Source organism: Carcharodon carcharias, chromosome 12 (genome assembly GCF_017639515.1).
Source record: "Carcharodon carcharias isolate sCarCar2 chromosome 12, sCarCar2.pri, whole genome shotgun sequence".
NCBI classification, from domain to species: domain Eukaryota; kingdom Metazoa; phylum Chordata; class Chondrichthyes; order Lamniformes; family Lamnidae; genus Carcharodon; species Carcharodon carcharias.
The window spans coordinates 118,727,302-118,744,713 of record NC_054478.1 but is presented as its reverse complement, the minus strand read 5'-3'; the positions used below and the strand labels follow the sequence as shown (position 1 = coordinate 118,744,713).

At 43.2% G+C, this 17,412-nt stretch overlaps 1 protein-coding gene across 3 annotated transcripts in view; it reads right to left on the bottom strand.

Moving 5' to 3' along the window:
* The window catches only part of iqca1 (IQ motif containing with AAA domain 1), a 259,787-nt gene that overhangs the window by 36,383 nt on the left and 205,992 nt on the right, over positions 1-17,412 (bottom strand). For all 3 annotated transcript variants that reach the window (XM_041200968.1, XM_041200969.1, XM_041200967.1), the window contains exon 9: positions 12,003-12,078. In XM_041200968.1, the coding sequence (XP_041056902.1) occupies positions 12,003-12,078 (76 nt within the window). The remainder of the gene's footprint in view (positions 1-12,002; positions 12,079-17,412) is intronic.

Genomic DNA, 17,412 nt, shown 5'->3' with positions numbered 1-17,412 from the left:
TGGTCAATGACGCAGAATAAGGGACGCGATCTTGTATCAAGAATTCAGGGAGTTAGGCAATAGACTAAAAAGTAGGACCTCTCGGGCTGTAATCTTTGGATTATTCCCAGTGTCACGTGCTAATGAGCACGGAAATAGGAGAATGGTGCTGATGAATACGTGGCTTAAGAGTTGGTGCAGGAGGGAGGGTTTTAGAATCCTGGATCACTGGGACCGTTTCTGGGGAAGGTGGGACCTGTACAAGCGGGACAGTCTACATCTGAACCAGAGCGGGACTAACATCCTTGCTAGGGTTTGCTAGTGCAGTTGGGAGGAGTTTAAACTAATTTGGCAGGGGGAGGGGACATAGCATGTAAGCAGAATAGGGACATGTCATAATACAGTAAAACAATCAAGACAGAGGGAATACAACTGAATTAAGTTTCAAGGGAGTAAGGCAAGGCTGGATGGCCTCTATTTTAATGCCAGGAGTATTACAGGTAAAACAGGTTAAATGTGAGGATTAACATGTAGAATTGTGATTTGGTAGCCATCATAGAGACGTGCTTGAGGGGGGTGCATGGTTGGCAGCTCAACATTTTGGGATATAGAATTTTCAGATGAGACTGGGAAGGGGTAAAAGAGGGGGAGGCATTGCATTATTACTTAAGGAGTCAGTTACTGTAGCAAGAAGAGATGACATTTTGGAAAGGGCATCGAATGAAGCTTTGTGGATAGAGTTTAGGAATAAAAAAGGGCATCGAATGAAGCTTTGTGGATAGAGTTTAGGAATAAAAAAGGGGCAGCTACATTGTTAGGTGTTTATTATAGACCCCCAGATAGTCAGCGGGAAATTGAGGAGCAAATATGTGCACAATTTGCGGACGTATGTAAAAGCAATAACAAAAGGGTAGTTATATTAGTTGATTTCAACTTTCCCAAAATTAATTGGGACTGACATAGTGTAAAGGACTTGGATGGAGTGGATTTCTTGAAATGTGTACAGGAGAACTTTTTAGGTCAATATGTAAAGAGTCCAACAAGGGACGGCGCAGTGCTGGACCTAATTCTGGGGATGTAGCCGGACAGGTGGCTGAGGTGGTGGTGGAGAACCATTTTAGTGATAGCGACCACAACATGGTACAATTTAAGCTTGTTATGGACAAAGAAATAGACAATTTGCAAAAAAAAATGTTTTGGATTGGGGGAAGAGTGGATTTTAGTAAAATAAGGCAGGATCTGGCCAAGGTAGACTAGGAACAGCTACTTGTGGGGAAATCTGCAGAGGAGCAGTGGGGGGGGGCGTTCAAGAAGGAAATGGGGAGGGTACAGGCTCAACATGTTCCCTCTAGGGTGATAGGAAGGAATAACAAGTCCAGAGAACCATGGATGATTATTCAGGATACGATAAGAAGGAAAAGAAAGGCTTTTAGCAGGTACTAGTGGAGCAAATCAGCGGAGATATTAGTGGAGTACAGAAAGTGCAGGGTGGAGCTTAGGAAAGCAATTCAGAGAGCAAAGAGGGGAAATGAGAAAGCTCTGGCTGGTAAAAGTAGGGAAGTTCCCACAAGTATATCAATGGGAAGAGGATAATCAGGGAAAGAGTAGGGCATAAGGGACCAAGGGGGCAATCTATGGGTGGAGCCAGAGGACATCGGTAGAGTATTGAACGAATATTTAACATCCGTCTTCACCCAAGAGAATGAGGATGAAGGTATGGAACTCGGGAAGAGAGACTGCGAGGGTCTTGAGCAAATTGATATAGGGACTGACAAGATATTGGAGGTGCTGGCAGGCTTAAAAGTGGACAAATCTCTAGGTCCAGATGATTTGTATCCCAGACTGCTGAGGGAGGCAAGGGAGGAGATCGCAGGGGCTCTGACCCAAATCTTTCATTCCTCTCTGGCCACGGGGGAGGTGCCAGAGGAGTGGAGAACAGTTAACGTGGTTCCGCTATTTAAGAAGGGTTGTGGAGATAAGCCAGGGAACTACAGACCAGTGAGTCTCATGTCAGTGGTAGGGAAACTATTGGAGTAAATTCTGAAGGAGAGGATCTATCTCCACTTGAAGAGGCAAGGTTTGATCAGGGATTGTCAGCATGGCTTTGTCAGAGGGAGGTCATGCCTAATAAATTTGATTGAATGTTTTGAGAAGGTGACCAGGTGTGTAGATGAGGGTAGTGCAGTTGATGTAGTTCATATGGATTTCAGCAAAGCCTTTGACAAGGGAGACTTATAAAGAAGGCAAATGCACATGGGATACAGGGTAATTTGATAAGGTGGATTCAAAATTGGCTTAGTTGTAGGAGACAGAGGGTGATGCTTTAGTGACTGCTTTAGTGACTGGAAGCCAGTGTCCGGCGGCGTACCACAGAGATTGATGCTGGGTCCCCTCTTATTCATAATTTATATAAACATTATATAAACATAGATGATTATGTGTGGGGTAAGATTAGAAAGTTTGCAGATGACACAAAGATTGGCTAGGTGGTTAACAACAAGGTTGAGTGTCTTGAGCTACAGGAAAATATAGACGGGATGGTCAAATGGGCAGATAAGTGGCAGATGGAATTAAACTCTGAAAAGTGTGAGGTGATACACTTTGGAAGGAGTATTTCGCAAGGAAGTATTCAATGAACAGCATGACACTAGGAAGTTCTGAGGAACAAAGGGACCTTGGCATAGATCTCTGAAGGCGGAGGAGCATGTTACTGGGGTGGTGAAAAAGACATATGGGACACTTGCCTTTATTAATCGAGGCATAGATTACAAAAGTAGGGAGGTCATGTTGGAGTTATATAGAGCCTCAGTGAGGCCACAGCTGGAGTACTGTGTGTAGTTCTGGTCGCTACATTATAGGAAGGCTGTGATTGCACTGGAGGGGTGCAGAGGAGATTCACCAGGATGCTGCCTGGGATGAAACATTTAAATTATGAAGAGAGGTTGGATAGACTTGGGTTGTTTTCATTGGAGCAGAGAAGACTGTGAGGTGACCTGATCGAGGTGTACAAGATTATGAGGGGCATGGACAGGGTGGATAGGGAGCAGCTGTTCCCCTTAGTTGAAGGGTCAGTCACAAGGAGACACAAGTTCAAGGTGTAGGGCAGGAGGTTTAGGGGGGATGTGAGGAAAAATATTTTTAGCCAGAGGGTGGTGACAGCCTGGAAGGGTGGTGGAGGCGGGTTGCCTCACATCCTCTAATAAGTACCTGGATGAGCACTTGGCATGTCATAACATTCAAGGCTATGGGCCAAGTGCTGGTAAATGGGATTAGGTAGGTAGATCAGTTGTTTCTCACGTGTCGGTGAAGACTCGATGAGCCGAAGAGCCTCTTTTGCATTGTGTGATTCTGTAATTCTGTGATTCTATGAAATCCTGCACCTAGCCAGAAGGTGCCAAGCAATGTGTTTATTTTTTTCAGCTTACTAATAAAATTGGTGGAATCAAAGGATGTTATAAATAGAAATTAAAAACCGAGTAATATAATGGGAAATTTACATTCAAAGGAAAAGTTAGATATAAACAGAAAGGAAATTTTGGGTGTAAGGCAGAAGCATTTTAAGATCCATCAAGTTTGAGAAGCCTCCAGCCTGTAAACCTAAAATCTGTCAGCAAGAACCCAGGGCTGAAAAAAACTCATTTTGAATGTGACTGTCCAGGATGTGCTCTGCCAGGTGTCTCTTTATATTTATGAGTTTTACTGTTGCTTTAACAGGGGAGTCAGATTAATTAAGGGATTTTTGTAGTTATTATAGTCGTAATTTTGTCGGCATATGTATGTGCTTACAATTTTTCTTGTATTATTAAATGTTTAATTTAGTTTTATAAAAAACCTCTTGAGACTAGGTAGTCTTATTGCTACTGAATTCAAAGCCTGCAACTCAGAACATACAAATTGCAAAACTGGGTTATGACAGTTGTTTCAAGTTTCCCTCTGGGATTTGAGCAACTCAGCCTTTACCATTAGCTGTGTCATAATAATGCCATGCTCACTTATCCCTCGAGGTTATTTTACTCCAAGTTTATTAATTAATCCTTTTCTCATTGCACAATATTAGTCTTAAGTTAGCCAATTTTCCCTTGTTGGTTTCTGGACATATTGATCATGAAAACTGTCATGAATGCATTCTGTAACCACATCCTCCTCTGTTACTGCAAATTTGTTTTGTCCAGTCTATATGAAGTTTGAATTTTCCATGATCACTTTACTACCCTTGTTACATGCACTGCCAATACGCCTCATTGTTTATATCTTGCCTGACACAGCAACTATTTTAGGCGACCTAAAATCTATTCCCACCAATGTTTCCTCGCCCTTGTTTTTGCTTAGCTCACCAATTTCTATACCTTGATTTTTCAACATTGGGCCGTAACTTCCGAGCTCCCCAGCATCGTATTGGGGGCATCCCAAAGATTTGCTGAGGAATGACCTTCCAAGGTTCCCAGGTAATGTTGGCATGGCAATTGTCTGAAAGTGCAATCTTCCCCTGGACAATTACCCTGCACTGGGAATCACTCGAAAAATGCGATTTAAATCGCAAACTTTGGATGGTTCAGACTTATATGAATAGTTACCCACACGAAGTTAGAAGAATTAAAATCGCTTCTGACTTCTGGGTAACTATTGCACAGACCCATACCAACACCCTTAGGGGTCCTCACACACCCACAAACCCCCAAAGAACACCCCCCCTCCCCCCCCACTCCCACCCCACCGAGGCCCTCTCCACAGGACTCCCCCAGCCCCAACCACCCCCTCCAGGGAGCTCACCCCAAAACCCCCACAACGGGACTCCCCTAGCATCCCCTATACCCCAGGAGTCTCCCTCTAATGCCACCCCCCCTCTACTGCTGACAACCCCAACCCATGGGACACCCTCACCACCGCAGGGACTGTTAACCATGCCTCCACTATGCCTGACTCTCGCGCCCACCCTGAGGTCTGACTTGACTCCTCCCCCCAGGCCCAAACCCCCCTCCACCAAGGCCCGACCATCCTCCCTGAGGCCTGAAACACACTGCCACCAATAAAAAAGGGGCGTGGTTTCCTTCCTTTCGACATAGCTACCCTTCAATCGTAGGCCTCAGGAGCACGCTGCACCCCAGACAGATGCTATGGATCTTTTCCTCAACTCCCCCTAGATGCTTGTTCCACTGTAAGCCAATCAGTCCCACTGAACTCCATCTTTCACATGAGGGTTTCCAATCTCCACTTTCTAAGAACTCGCTTTGGAATCTTCTCCCAAACCGACACTTTCTCTCAGATGCCTTCAGTAAGGGTTCACCTCCAGGGTTTTGAACTCTCCTTCTGATGTTCCTCTCCCCTATGTCAGCACATACATTCAAGCTATCATGTATTCTCTCTCACTGACTCAGCTGTCAACAGTACATCACTGCTCCATATGCTCTTTGCAAAGAGTTACAGGCCTTCAGTTGTCTCTTTAGGCTTTCTGCAAGAGGCAAGCTTTTCTCGCTTTAAATCTACCTTCTTCAGCTTTTGTCTCTTTAACTCTGAAGTTTAGAGCCTTTCTCTCTGCCCCTCACTCTTAACTTCACTTAACAGGACCTTTTTCCAGGTTCCTGACCTTCCTTTGACTAGAAGGTCTGCATGGGACTTGCTACTGTTCCACTCCCCTGGATTTTGCAGTCTTTTCTTTAGCTTGGGACTGGCTATCTGTCCTCTTTTCCAGTCTCTCCTGGTAGCTTGTTTCAAAACCAACTGTTTCAAACATCTCACAAATCAAACTGCTGTTTCTAGTTTCTTCTGTGTATATCTGTGGGATGGACTTGCCTCTCTGGATCCCTTGCTTGCTTAACTTAGCTGCCACATTTGTAAAACTCTCATTAGAAATGCAGGCACCTTTTAAAGTGAAACTAAAACTTAATTTGATCTTTTCTTAACACACATTTACAGAAATACAAATCAAACTTAAACTTTAAAGCTAAAACTCATTCCTAACACCCACAAGTACAAACATATCTTACTTAAACCATCTCTATTTTCTAACACTATATTCCGAGGTTCAAGTAATTTATATATAGCAAAAATTATATGTTCCTCAGACAATATCCACCTCATTCCCTTCATCAATCTTCACTGTTACTTCATCAAAAAATTCAATTAGATTAGTCAAACACAATCTGCCTTTTACAAATCCATACTGGCTATTCTGAATTAATTTGAAACTTTTCCCTCTAAGTGCCAGTTGATTTTTTTCCCTGATTATGGATTCCAAAAATATACCCACCACTCATGTTAAACTAACTGGTCTGTAGTTGCTAGGACTGTCCTTACATTCTTTCTTGAATAAAGGTGTATATTTGCCAATCTCCAATGCTCTGCCACCTGCCCCATATCTTGGGCGGATTGAAAGATTAAGGCAAGTTTTTCCACGCTCGCCATCCGCAATTACTTTAGCAACTTGGGATGCAAGCCATCCAGGTAAGGTGACTTATCTCCCCGAAGCAGAGGCAGGCTTTCCAGTATCTCCTCCCTTTCAACTTTCACACTATCCATTACCTTCACTATTTCTGCTTCCATCAATCTTTGGCCGGTTCTTCTTCTTTAGTAAATACTAATACAATAAATTCATTATTCCAAACTTGCCCTGCACATTTAAGCATATATCAGCATCTTTGTCCCTAACAGGACCCACCTCACCACTTATTATTTACATCCTGGTAGAAGATTTTTGGGTTACCCTTTATGGTGACTGCCATTCTATCCTCACACTCTCTCTTTGTCAGTCTTATTTTCCTCTTCACCTCTCCTCTCAACCTATCGTATTTGACCTGGTTCTCAATTGAAGAATTCATCTGACGTGCATCATACACACTCCTTTTTTGTTTCATCACAATCTCTATGTCCATCAACATCCAAGGAGCCCTGCTTTTGTCTTGATTACCTTTTTCTCTTGTTGGAATGTACTTCGCTTGTACTTGAAGCATCTCTTTCTTCAAGATCACCCATCGTTCTGTTACAGTTTTATCTGTCAGTCTCCGGTTCCATTTTACCCTGGCCAGGTCGTTTCTCATCACACTGAAATTAGTCCTCTTCCAATTTAAAACTCTTTATTAGATTGTTCTTTGTTCTTCTCCATTACTAATCTAAAACACATGATATGATGCTCATTCTTAGCTAAATGTATTCCACAGACACTGTGTCTACTTGGCTGACCTCAGGCAGAACCTTGTGGAGATGACCTGGGTTTTCGACTGTTGGCTGGAGAACTGGTGAGAACCTATAGTCACCTTTACTTGGGAGGCTCACCGCATCTTGTGCCACCCAAGCACCTAAAAGGCCAGAGGTGGCCCTTCCCCTAGGATCAAGAGCTCCAGGGGCCCTGGAGGGAATTGTTGGGATGCTGCTGGTATGTCATCCGCCCTAGGACTTGAATCAAGAAGAGAACCAGGAGCAGGTGAGTGATGGTTAGAGGTGGTCACAGGAAGGAGGTAGCAAGAAGAGGGTCATGAGGAGCAGGGGAGTTGGCAGCAAGGACTGGGGGGGTTTGCTACCCGCAGGCTGTCCTGATCCCAGGTCCCTCAATCAGGAACAAGGGGCCCTCCTGGTAGCCTGCAAGCAAACACGCCAGGAATTGTCTGTCTTGCTCCCCACATAGAGAATCCCCAGCTACTGCTGAGTTAATATCAGCATCAGTGGGATGAGGCCCATTAGTGGGCATTAATTGTCCAAAGAAAGGCCTCAATTGGCAGCTGGGCTGGAAGGCCATCCAAGGGTCTTCCTGTTCTGGATTTAATCTGCCTAATTAAAAGCCCCTGGCACCAAACCCGCCATGGAGGAGGGCATATGATTCCACCCTTCATTTCCCAGCACTAGATCCATCAATGCTTCCTTTATAGTTGGGCCAAGAACATACTGATCAAGGAAGTTCTCCTGAACACATTTCAGAAATTCCTCCCCCTCCTTACCCTTAATTCTAACATTATCCCAATCTTTATTTGGGTAATTAAACTTCTTGTATAGTTCATGTACATCTCATGCACATTTGTTCCCTCTCACGATTTGAAGACCTATAGAATACCCAAAGTAATGTGATCTTATCTTTTTTTGCTTCTCAACTCTAACCACTGGACTCTATCCTTGCTTCCTCAAGGACATCCACTGAAATGTCTTCCCTAACTGGTACTGCCACTCCACCTCCCTTTTTACTTCTCTATCTTTTCTGAACATGTTGTTTGAATATTTTTTGCGTATGCAATATCCTCGAACATTAACACCTAATCCTCAACATTTTAAAGCTGTTTCTGTTATTGCCAGAACAGCATATTCCCACTTTGCTTTTGTGTTTGTAGCTCATCAACATTATTCATCATACTTTGTGCATTTATGTACATGCATTATAATACTGTCTTTGCATTCCTTGTAGTCCTTCTTAGTCTGTTCTTATCTAATATATATTACTTTCTTCTCTAATATGTCCAACACTCTCATTTTATTATTCTTTTCTATTTCTATGTGCTGATGCCCATCCCCCTGCCAATTTAATGCAAATTCTCCTGAACCATAGTAGTGAATGTTAGCAGGATCCACACCTGATTCTGAAGTCAAAACTAAAACACAGAGCCTTTCCTTGCTGAGAGTTTACTGACTTTATTCAGTGTCAGTACTCCTTACCCCCAACCCAGTGTCCCAACTATCCCCTATTTATGTGTTCAAATACTCATCACCTGTTTCACTTAACAATGTAACTGACATTAACAAATCTTAACAATGTAATTAATAAGACATTGATAGATTCCCCTCTTTTCTTTAAATTAAAATTTTTGAAAACACAAGAACAATCTTTCAAACTAATCAGAAAGAAAGAATTTTTTTCATCTTCTATGTCTCACATTACAGTACAACCAACTAGTAAAAGATTCCATATTCCCCCTTCTTTAAACATTTTTCCTTCATGGCCATATATAAATAATAAAGCAATCAAGGAAAATATTGATCGTCTGTTTTCTCATTATAAAACAAGGTGTCTCTCTTACTGTATATCTAATAATTTCTTGGAGCAAATATTTCTCTTCATAAACAGTTTGATTGGTGATTTCACCCACCCATTTTATTTTGGAAATGTCTCTTCTTTCCAACATTTCCTTTATGCTAGTAAAGTCAATCCTCAGCCTTTCTTCAGTGACACCTCTTGTCAAATGATCATTATCTCAAAGAGAACTGTTAATCACATAGTATTCTATGGGCAAACTTATCTCAGTTTGCCCCTTGTATAAAGCATTTCCTTCAGTATATTAGGTAAGTACACCCCTATACCTATTGCTTCTACTAATGGCCGTGTTTCAGCAGCTAAGGTGCTTTTAACTACTCTCTTTATTTTCTTCGCTTCACAGGCCAATAGATAACATTTATTATTCGTACCCACCAAGAATATGATAAACCCTGCTGTGCTAGTCCAGAAGATTAGCATATGAAGCATTGCAAAATTGGCTGACCTCATATCTTCTGGATCACCCAAGGCTGGAAATTTGAGTGCACAATTCTCTGAATTTAATTTCTTTAAGGTTTGATTTGCTGTCAGAATTTCCTCAACCCTTCATCCTAATACTCAGTTCCAATGTGACATAACTGGCATCAGCCTGAGTGCACAACCAGTTTAACTGTCCAATCAAGTTTCTTAATTGGTCTGTTTCTTCTCGGATGCAAGGTCCATTTTCTGTGAGGACCTAGCCTGATTTATTGGGATGCAAGTGACATCTTTAAGTAAGGTTGTTGATTCAAGGTCACACCTGACTTATTCTGTTTAATGTCTAATCCTACATATTTAAAGGCCCCCGAAACCTGACTTTCAAATTTAAATTCCTTCTTTGTTTTATCTATCACCCATTACTCAAATTCTGCAGAACCTCCTCACAGAAAATCATCAACGTGCGTTATAAAGATGCCTGCTATTTTCTCCTTGTGATACCAGTAGAACATTGCTGGGCCTGCATTTAGCTGAATACAACCCATTTTCAGTATGACAGACTTAACTGAGAAATACATACCCTTGATGCTTCATTCAATATATAAACACACTCATTTAATTTCCCTTCTATATCATTAACTTCTTTAGGTAGTTTCAAAAACACTTCCCTTTGAAATTTCTTTCAAAAATACAGCTTTTATATCAATCGATTTATATTCCCACAAATATGTTGCTAAAAGAGCTAAGAAAATCTTCAAGCTCACTTTTCCCGCAGCAGGGTAGTCCACTCTGACATCTTGATCACCAAACCTTTCTTAAAATCTTGAGCCACTGGTCTACCTTTTAGCCTTGTACATGCCATCAAGAAGTATCTTTTCTATGCATGTCCACCTGTGTGATAAGACTGGCTGTCCCCTGCCTGGTATTTCACTAAATTCTTTCCAACTTTCCAATTCTTTTTGCTTGGCATCCTTTATCAACTTATCTTCCAATTTGTTAGTAGCCACTAAAACTTCTCGACCATAAGGGCTTCTACTTCTAGTGGCATTCCTAGCCTGTTCTATGGTCCTTGTTCTTGTCAAACTATAACCTCTACTCGCCCTATCACCTTCTGGACTACTGCTACATGATCTCTTTCCCCACTACGATCAGAGTCCCTTATTTTGGTTTTTACTATTTAGAGAATCCAGGTAACACTTAACCAATCCGCTCCACATACATTGGACACTCATTGCCTAACACAGCACAACTGAATGAGTCTGCAACTAAAACACCCATTAACGGACTAAAGCTTCTGGTTACTATTACAATTCCCTCTGACTGATCAGTATCATCGTCTTCCCATTCCAAATCTTCCCTGTCATGTGTCAGTTCAAAAACTCTGTTATTCTGTTTTACCATTCTCTCTGTAACCCTGCAGTCTTCCTTTTTAGATAACTGTCTAATTACATCTTGAATGCTTAAATTAAACCTACCTCCATCATAATCTCGGGCAGTGTTGAAAGGAAATTCTAGACCTTAACACTAGCTGCGTGAAACAATTTTCCCTCATAGCTTTTGCTTCTTTTACCAATTACTTTAAATATGTGCCCTCTCATTCTCGATTCTTTCATGAGTGGGAACAGTTTCTGCTTAACCACTATGTTCAGGACCCTCATGATTTTGAATACCTCTATCAAATTTCTTTTTAGCCTTCTTTTCTCCAAGAGAAAGTATCCTAACTATTACTACCGTCAAGGTCCTACTTTTCAACTTTCTCTCTAGTAACTGAAAATCTGACCTTTGGAACACAATACCTGCCCTGTCTATGTGAACCATAACTTCTGGAATACTCTCTTCGCCCCTGCAGAACATTCTGCACTCTCTCCATGTTTTCCTTTTCCCTGGCACTAGGGAGGCAACTCACAATGATGATGACAAAATTTCCTGTCTGTCCCCCTAACTATGGAATCTCCTATAAAAACTGCATTTCTATGCTTTGTTGTTCCCTCCTGTACAGTCTCTTGCCCTTTGGTGCTGGGGTATTGTCACTTCCAGCAGTTTCTAATATTGAGTACTGTTTGAGAGTGGCAACACACCAAAGATATCTGTATTACCTGCTTACACCTATTCTTCTGGATGGTCACCCACCTACTATTTAACCTCTCTTTGCCAGTGGGGTGACTACCCTCTGGAATATATCAGCCAGGAAATTTGCATCCTCTCTGATGCTCAGCAGTGACTCCAGCTGCCCCTCAAGCTCGGAAATTCTGAGCTTGAGCTGGAGCAGTTGGTGACACTTCCTGCACTTATGGTTACCCAAGACACATGAAATGCCACGCAGGAATTGCAAGCAACAGGTCTCAGATGCCCATCCGTGAAGTAAAAACTCTGTTCGCAGTTAGAACTATTGATTTTAATGAATACCACTAGACATGTTTGTTTTTGTTTCATTTCTCAGAAATCACTGTTCTAACATCACTGTTCCAGACACATTAATAATTGCACTATTAAGTCACTTTCGTAAGTCTCCGATTTACCCCACATTAATAATTGCAGTGATATACTCAAGCGTGACCATAAAACATTATCATCATATACATTATTTTTTTCCCACCTTCATATGTGTTTTGACCTTCTGCCACTGTTGAGAGGAAATTACTTTGAGCCATTTTCCAACCATGCTCTTCCTCCTACATGAAAAAAAAATGTTTTAATTTTGCAAGAGTCATTTGTGTTCTACAACAAGTCAAGGTTTATTTTATTTTTCCGACTTCTCTGGAAATTCCAAATTAACTTGGGATTTTTTTTTGTTGTTTTTATAATAGTTTACCATAAAGTCAAAACCTAGTGTGCAATCTTGTAAACTGGAATATAGAAAGAGACTCAAAGAGCTGGGTGTTTAAACGGCTTTGCAATAAAAATAGCCATATTTTTGTGAAATTGTGTGTAAAGTTAGAAATATTTAAAGGAGAAGTGTTTAACTTAACAAGCTGAAAAACAAAGCTCAATGATTTCACATAGGGCTCTTTGCCTGCAGCTAAATTCCCACTCTGTTCAAAAGAGAACTTCTTCTGTCTTTAGATTCTTAAGAAAATAATGCAATTTTATGGACCCATCGGTATTTATATAATAAAACTGATTTGTCTGCCATATAAGGAATTTTGGAAGAGTCCAAGGGGTTCTTTGGGAGAAGTCAAGTGCCCTTTGGGATTTTTAAAAGTAGACATGAATGTCTGAAAAAAAGCAGAAAACCTCTTTAGAACTGTCAAGCTGTCACAAGCTCTTTAAATTAATAAAAACAGCGGAATGTGACTTCTTGCAATTTCAATAGATGGTTACTGATAGAAGCCTGAAGGTTATCATTATAGGATTAGTACTGCATGACTGATTCAACAATCTATCATTATCACAGTGGGGGGTGGGGGTGCTTGTAAATTCACAATTTGATTTAGCTATAAAGTCTTTGATGAGGGGCTATAAGACCATAAACCCATAAGACATAGGAGCCGAAATGAGGCCATTTGGCCCATCGAGTCTGCTCCGCCATTCAATCATGGCTGATAAGTTTCTCAACCCTATTCTCCCGCCTCCTCCCCGTAACCTTTGATCCCCTTACCAATCAAGAACCTATCTATCTCGGTCTTAAATACACTCAATGATCTGGCCTCCACAGCCTTCTGTGACAATGAATTCCATAGATTCACCGAGATAAAAACAAAAAACCGCGGATGCTGGAAATCCAAAACAAAAACAGAATTACCTGGAAAAACTCAGCAGGTCTGACAGCATCGGCGGAGAAGAGTTGATGTTTCGAGTCCTCATGACCCTTCAACAGAACTAGGTGAATCCAAGGAGAGGGGTGAAATATAAGCTGGTTTAAGGTGGGGTTGGCGGGGGGGGGTGGTGTGCGGGCGGTGAGGGGTTGGGTGGGGGGAGAGAAGTGGAGGGGGGGGGTGGTAAACAGTGATAGGAGCAGATAATCAAAAGATGTCACAGACGAAAGAACAAAAGAATACAGAGGTGTTGAAGTTGGTGATATTATCCAAACGAATGTGCTAATTAAGAATGAATGGTAGGTATAGCTCTAGTGAGGGTGGGGGGCCATAAAAGATTTTAAAATAATGGAAATAGGTGGGAAAAGAAAAATCTATATAGGGGGAAGAAACGGAAAGGGGGTGGGGATGGAGGAGGGAGTTCAAGACCTAAAGTTGTTGAATTCAATATTCAGTCCGGAAGGCTGTAAAGTGCCTTGTTGGAAGATGAGGTGCTGTTCCTCCAGTTTGCGTTGGCCTTCACTGGAATAAGGCAGCAAGCCAAGGACAGACATGTGGGCAAGAGAGCAGGGTGGAGTGTTAAAATGGCAAGCGACAGGGAGGTTTGGGTCATTCTTGCGGACAGACCTCAGGTGTTCTGCAAAGTGGTAGCCCAGTTTACGTTTGGTCTCTCCAATTTAGAGGAGACCACATTGGGAGCAACGAATGCAGTAGACTAAGTTGGGAGAAATGCAAGTGAAATGCTGCTTCACTTGAAAGGAATGTTTGAGCCCTTGGACGGTGAGGAGAGAGGAAGGGAAGGGGCAGGTGTTACATCTTTTGCGTGGGCATGGGGAGGTGCCATAGGTGGGGGTTGAGAAATAGGGGGTGATGGAGGAGTGGACCAGGGTGTCCCGGAGGGAACGATCGCTACGGAATGCCGCCGGGAGGGGTGAAGGGAAGATGTGTTTGGTGGTGGCATCATGCTGGAGTTGGCGGAAATGGCGGAGGATGATCCTTTGAATGCGGAGGCTGGTGGTGTAATAAATGAGAACAAGGGGGACCCTATCGTGTTTCTGGGAGGGAGGAGAAGGCGTGAGGGCGGATGCGCAGGAGATGGGCCGGACACGGTTGAGGGCCCTGTCAACGACCATGGGTGGAAAACCTTGGTTGAGGAAGAAGGAGGATATGTCAGAGGAACTGTTTTTGAAGGTAGCATCATCAGAACAGATGCGACGGAGGCGAAGGAACTGAGAGAATGGAATGGAGTCCTTACAGGAAGCGCGGTGTGAGGAGCTGTAGTCGAGGTAGCTGTGGGAGTCGGTAGGCTTGTAATGGATATTGGTGGACAGTCTATCACCAGAGATTGAGACAGAAAGATCAAGGAAGGGAAGGGAAGTGTCAGAGATGGACAACGTGAAAATGATGGAGGGGTGGAGATTGGAAGCAAAATTAATAAATTTTTCCAAGTCCCAACGAGAGCATGAAGCAGCACCGAAGTAATCATCGATGTACCGGAGAAAGAGTTGTGGAAGGGGGCCGGAGTAGGACTGGAACAAGAAATGTTCCACATACCCCATAAAGAGACAGGCATAGCTGGGGCCCATGCGGGTTCCCATAGCCACACCTTTTATTTGGAGGAAGTGAGAGGAGTTAAAGGAGAAATTGTTCAGTGTGAGAACACCACCACTCCACCACTACTCTCCTCCGTCTGGCTGAACTTGTTCTCACACTGAACAATTTCTCCTTTAACTCCTCTTTAACTCCTTTAACACCACCACACCACTGCGCCTCCCCATGATGTGACTCGATCCACAGCAAAGTGGCTGATTCTTAAATAACCTATGAAATGGAATAGCAAGCCAATCATTTGTGCCAAACCACTATGAATTTTTAAAGGAGTGAAACCACAGATCACCCGCATCGACTTAGGCACCAGAAGGGACAACAGTACACGCAGCACTATTGGCCCTGCAAAGTCCTCCCCATTTAGGGGCTTGTGCCAATAGTTAGAAAGCCGTCCAACAGACTAGTCAAGCAACAGCCTGACATAGTCATACTCATACCTTACAGTCATAGTCATACAGAATCATACCTTACAGTCAATGTCCCAGACACAACCATCACCATTCCTGGATATGTCCTGTCCCACCAGCAAGACAGACCCACCAGAGGTGGCAGCACAGCAGTATACAGTTGAGAAGAAGTTGTCCTGGGAATCCTCAACATCTGGACTCTGGATCCCATAAAGACTCATGGCATCAGGTCAAACATGGCCAAGGAAACCACCTGCTGATTACCACCTACCACACCCCCTTAGCAGGTGAATCAGTACTCCTCCATGTTGAACAGTACTTAGAGGTGGGGGGGTTATTACCATCAAAAGTTCGTTGGTAGCATGACTACTGACCAAGCTGGCCGAGTCTTAAAGGACATAGCTGCTTGACTGGGTCTGCGGCAGGTGGTGGTGGGGAAACCAACTGGAGGGAAAAACTTACTTGACCTCGTCCCCACCAATCTAACTGTCCATAAGAGTATTGGTAGGATTGGCCATCGCACACTCCTTGTGGAGGCGAAGTCCCACCTTCACATCGAGGATACCTCTCATCGTGTTGTGTGGCACTACCACCATGCTAGATAGGATAGATTTTGAACAGATCTAGAAACTGAAAACTGGGCATCCAGGGAGCGCTGTGTGCCATCAGCAGCAGCAGGATTGTATACAATCACAATCTGTATCCTCATGGCCCAGCATTTCTTTCACTCTATCATTACCATCAAGCCACGGGATCAACACTGGTTCAATGAAGGCTGGAGGACGACATTCCAGGAACAGCACCAGGCATACCTAAAAATGAGGTATCAACCTGATGAAGCAACAATACAGGACAACTTGCAAACCAAACAGCGAAAGCAGCATGCAACAGACAGAGCTCAGCGATTCTACAACCAATGGATTAGATCTGCCCTGCCATATCCAGTTGTGAATGGTGGTGGACAATTAAACAACTAGGAGGAGGGAGGCTCCACGAGTATCCCCATCCTCAAAAATGGGGGAAGCACAGCACATCAGTGTAAAAGATAAGGCTGAAGCACTTGCAACCATCTTCAGCCAGAAGTACTAGGTAGATGATCCATCTCAGCCTCCTCCTGAGGTCCCAGCACCACAGGCGCCAGTCTTCAGTTACTTCGATACATTCCATGTGATATCAAGAAACAGGTGATGGCACTGAGTACTGCAATGAGTATGGGGCCAGACAACATCCTGGCAAGCGTAGTGAAGACATGTGCTCTAGAGCTAGCCACATCCCTAGCCAAGCTGTTCCAATACACCTACAACAGTGGCACCCCTCAGCAATGTGAAAAATTGCCCAGATATGTCCTGTCCACAAAAAGCAGGACAAATCCAACCGGGCCAATTACTGGCCCATTAGTCTATTCATTGGCAAAGTGATGGAAGGTGTTGTCAATAGTGCTGTCAAGTGGCACTTAATCAGCAATAACCTGCTCACTGACACCCAGCTTGCATTCCACCAGAGCCACTCAGCTCCTGACCTCATTACAGCCTTGGTTCAAACATGGACAAAAGAGCTGAAATCAAGAGGTGAGGTGAGACTGACTGCCCCTCGACTTAAGACTGCATTTAACCAAGTGTGACATCAAAGAGCCCAAGCAAAACTGAAGTCAATGGGAATTAGGGGAAAAACTCTCCACTGGTTGGGGTCATACCCAGCACAAAGGAAGATGGCTCTGGTTGTTGGAGGTCAATTATCTCAATCCCAGGACATTGCTGCAGGAGTTCCTCAGGGTAGTCCTAAGACCAATCAGCTTCACTGCGTCATCAATGCCCTTCCCTCCATCATAAGGTGAGGGTAGAGATGTTCACTCCGCACAATATTCAGCACCATTCTCGATTCCTAGATACTGAAGCAGTCTATGTCCATATGCAGCAAAACCTGGACAATATTCAGGCTTGGGCTGATAAGTGGCAAGTAACATTTGCACTACATAAATAGCAATGACCATCTCCAACAAGAGAGAATCTAATTATCAACCCATGACATTCAGTGCATTACCATCGCTGGTGGTAATCTTGGGGGTTACCATCAACCAGAAATATAAATACTGTGGCTATAAGAGCAGGCCGGGCACTAGGAATTCTGCAGAGAGTAACTCTCCTCCTGATTCCCCAAAGCCTGTCCACTGTCTTTAGGGCACAAGTAATGACATACTCTCCATGTGCCTGGGTGTGTGCAGCACCAATAATACTCA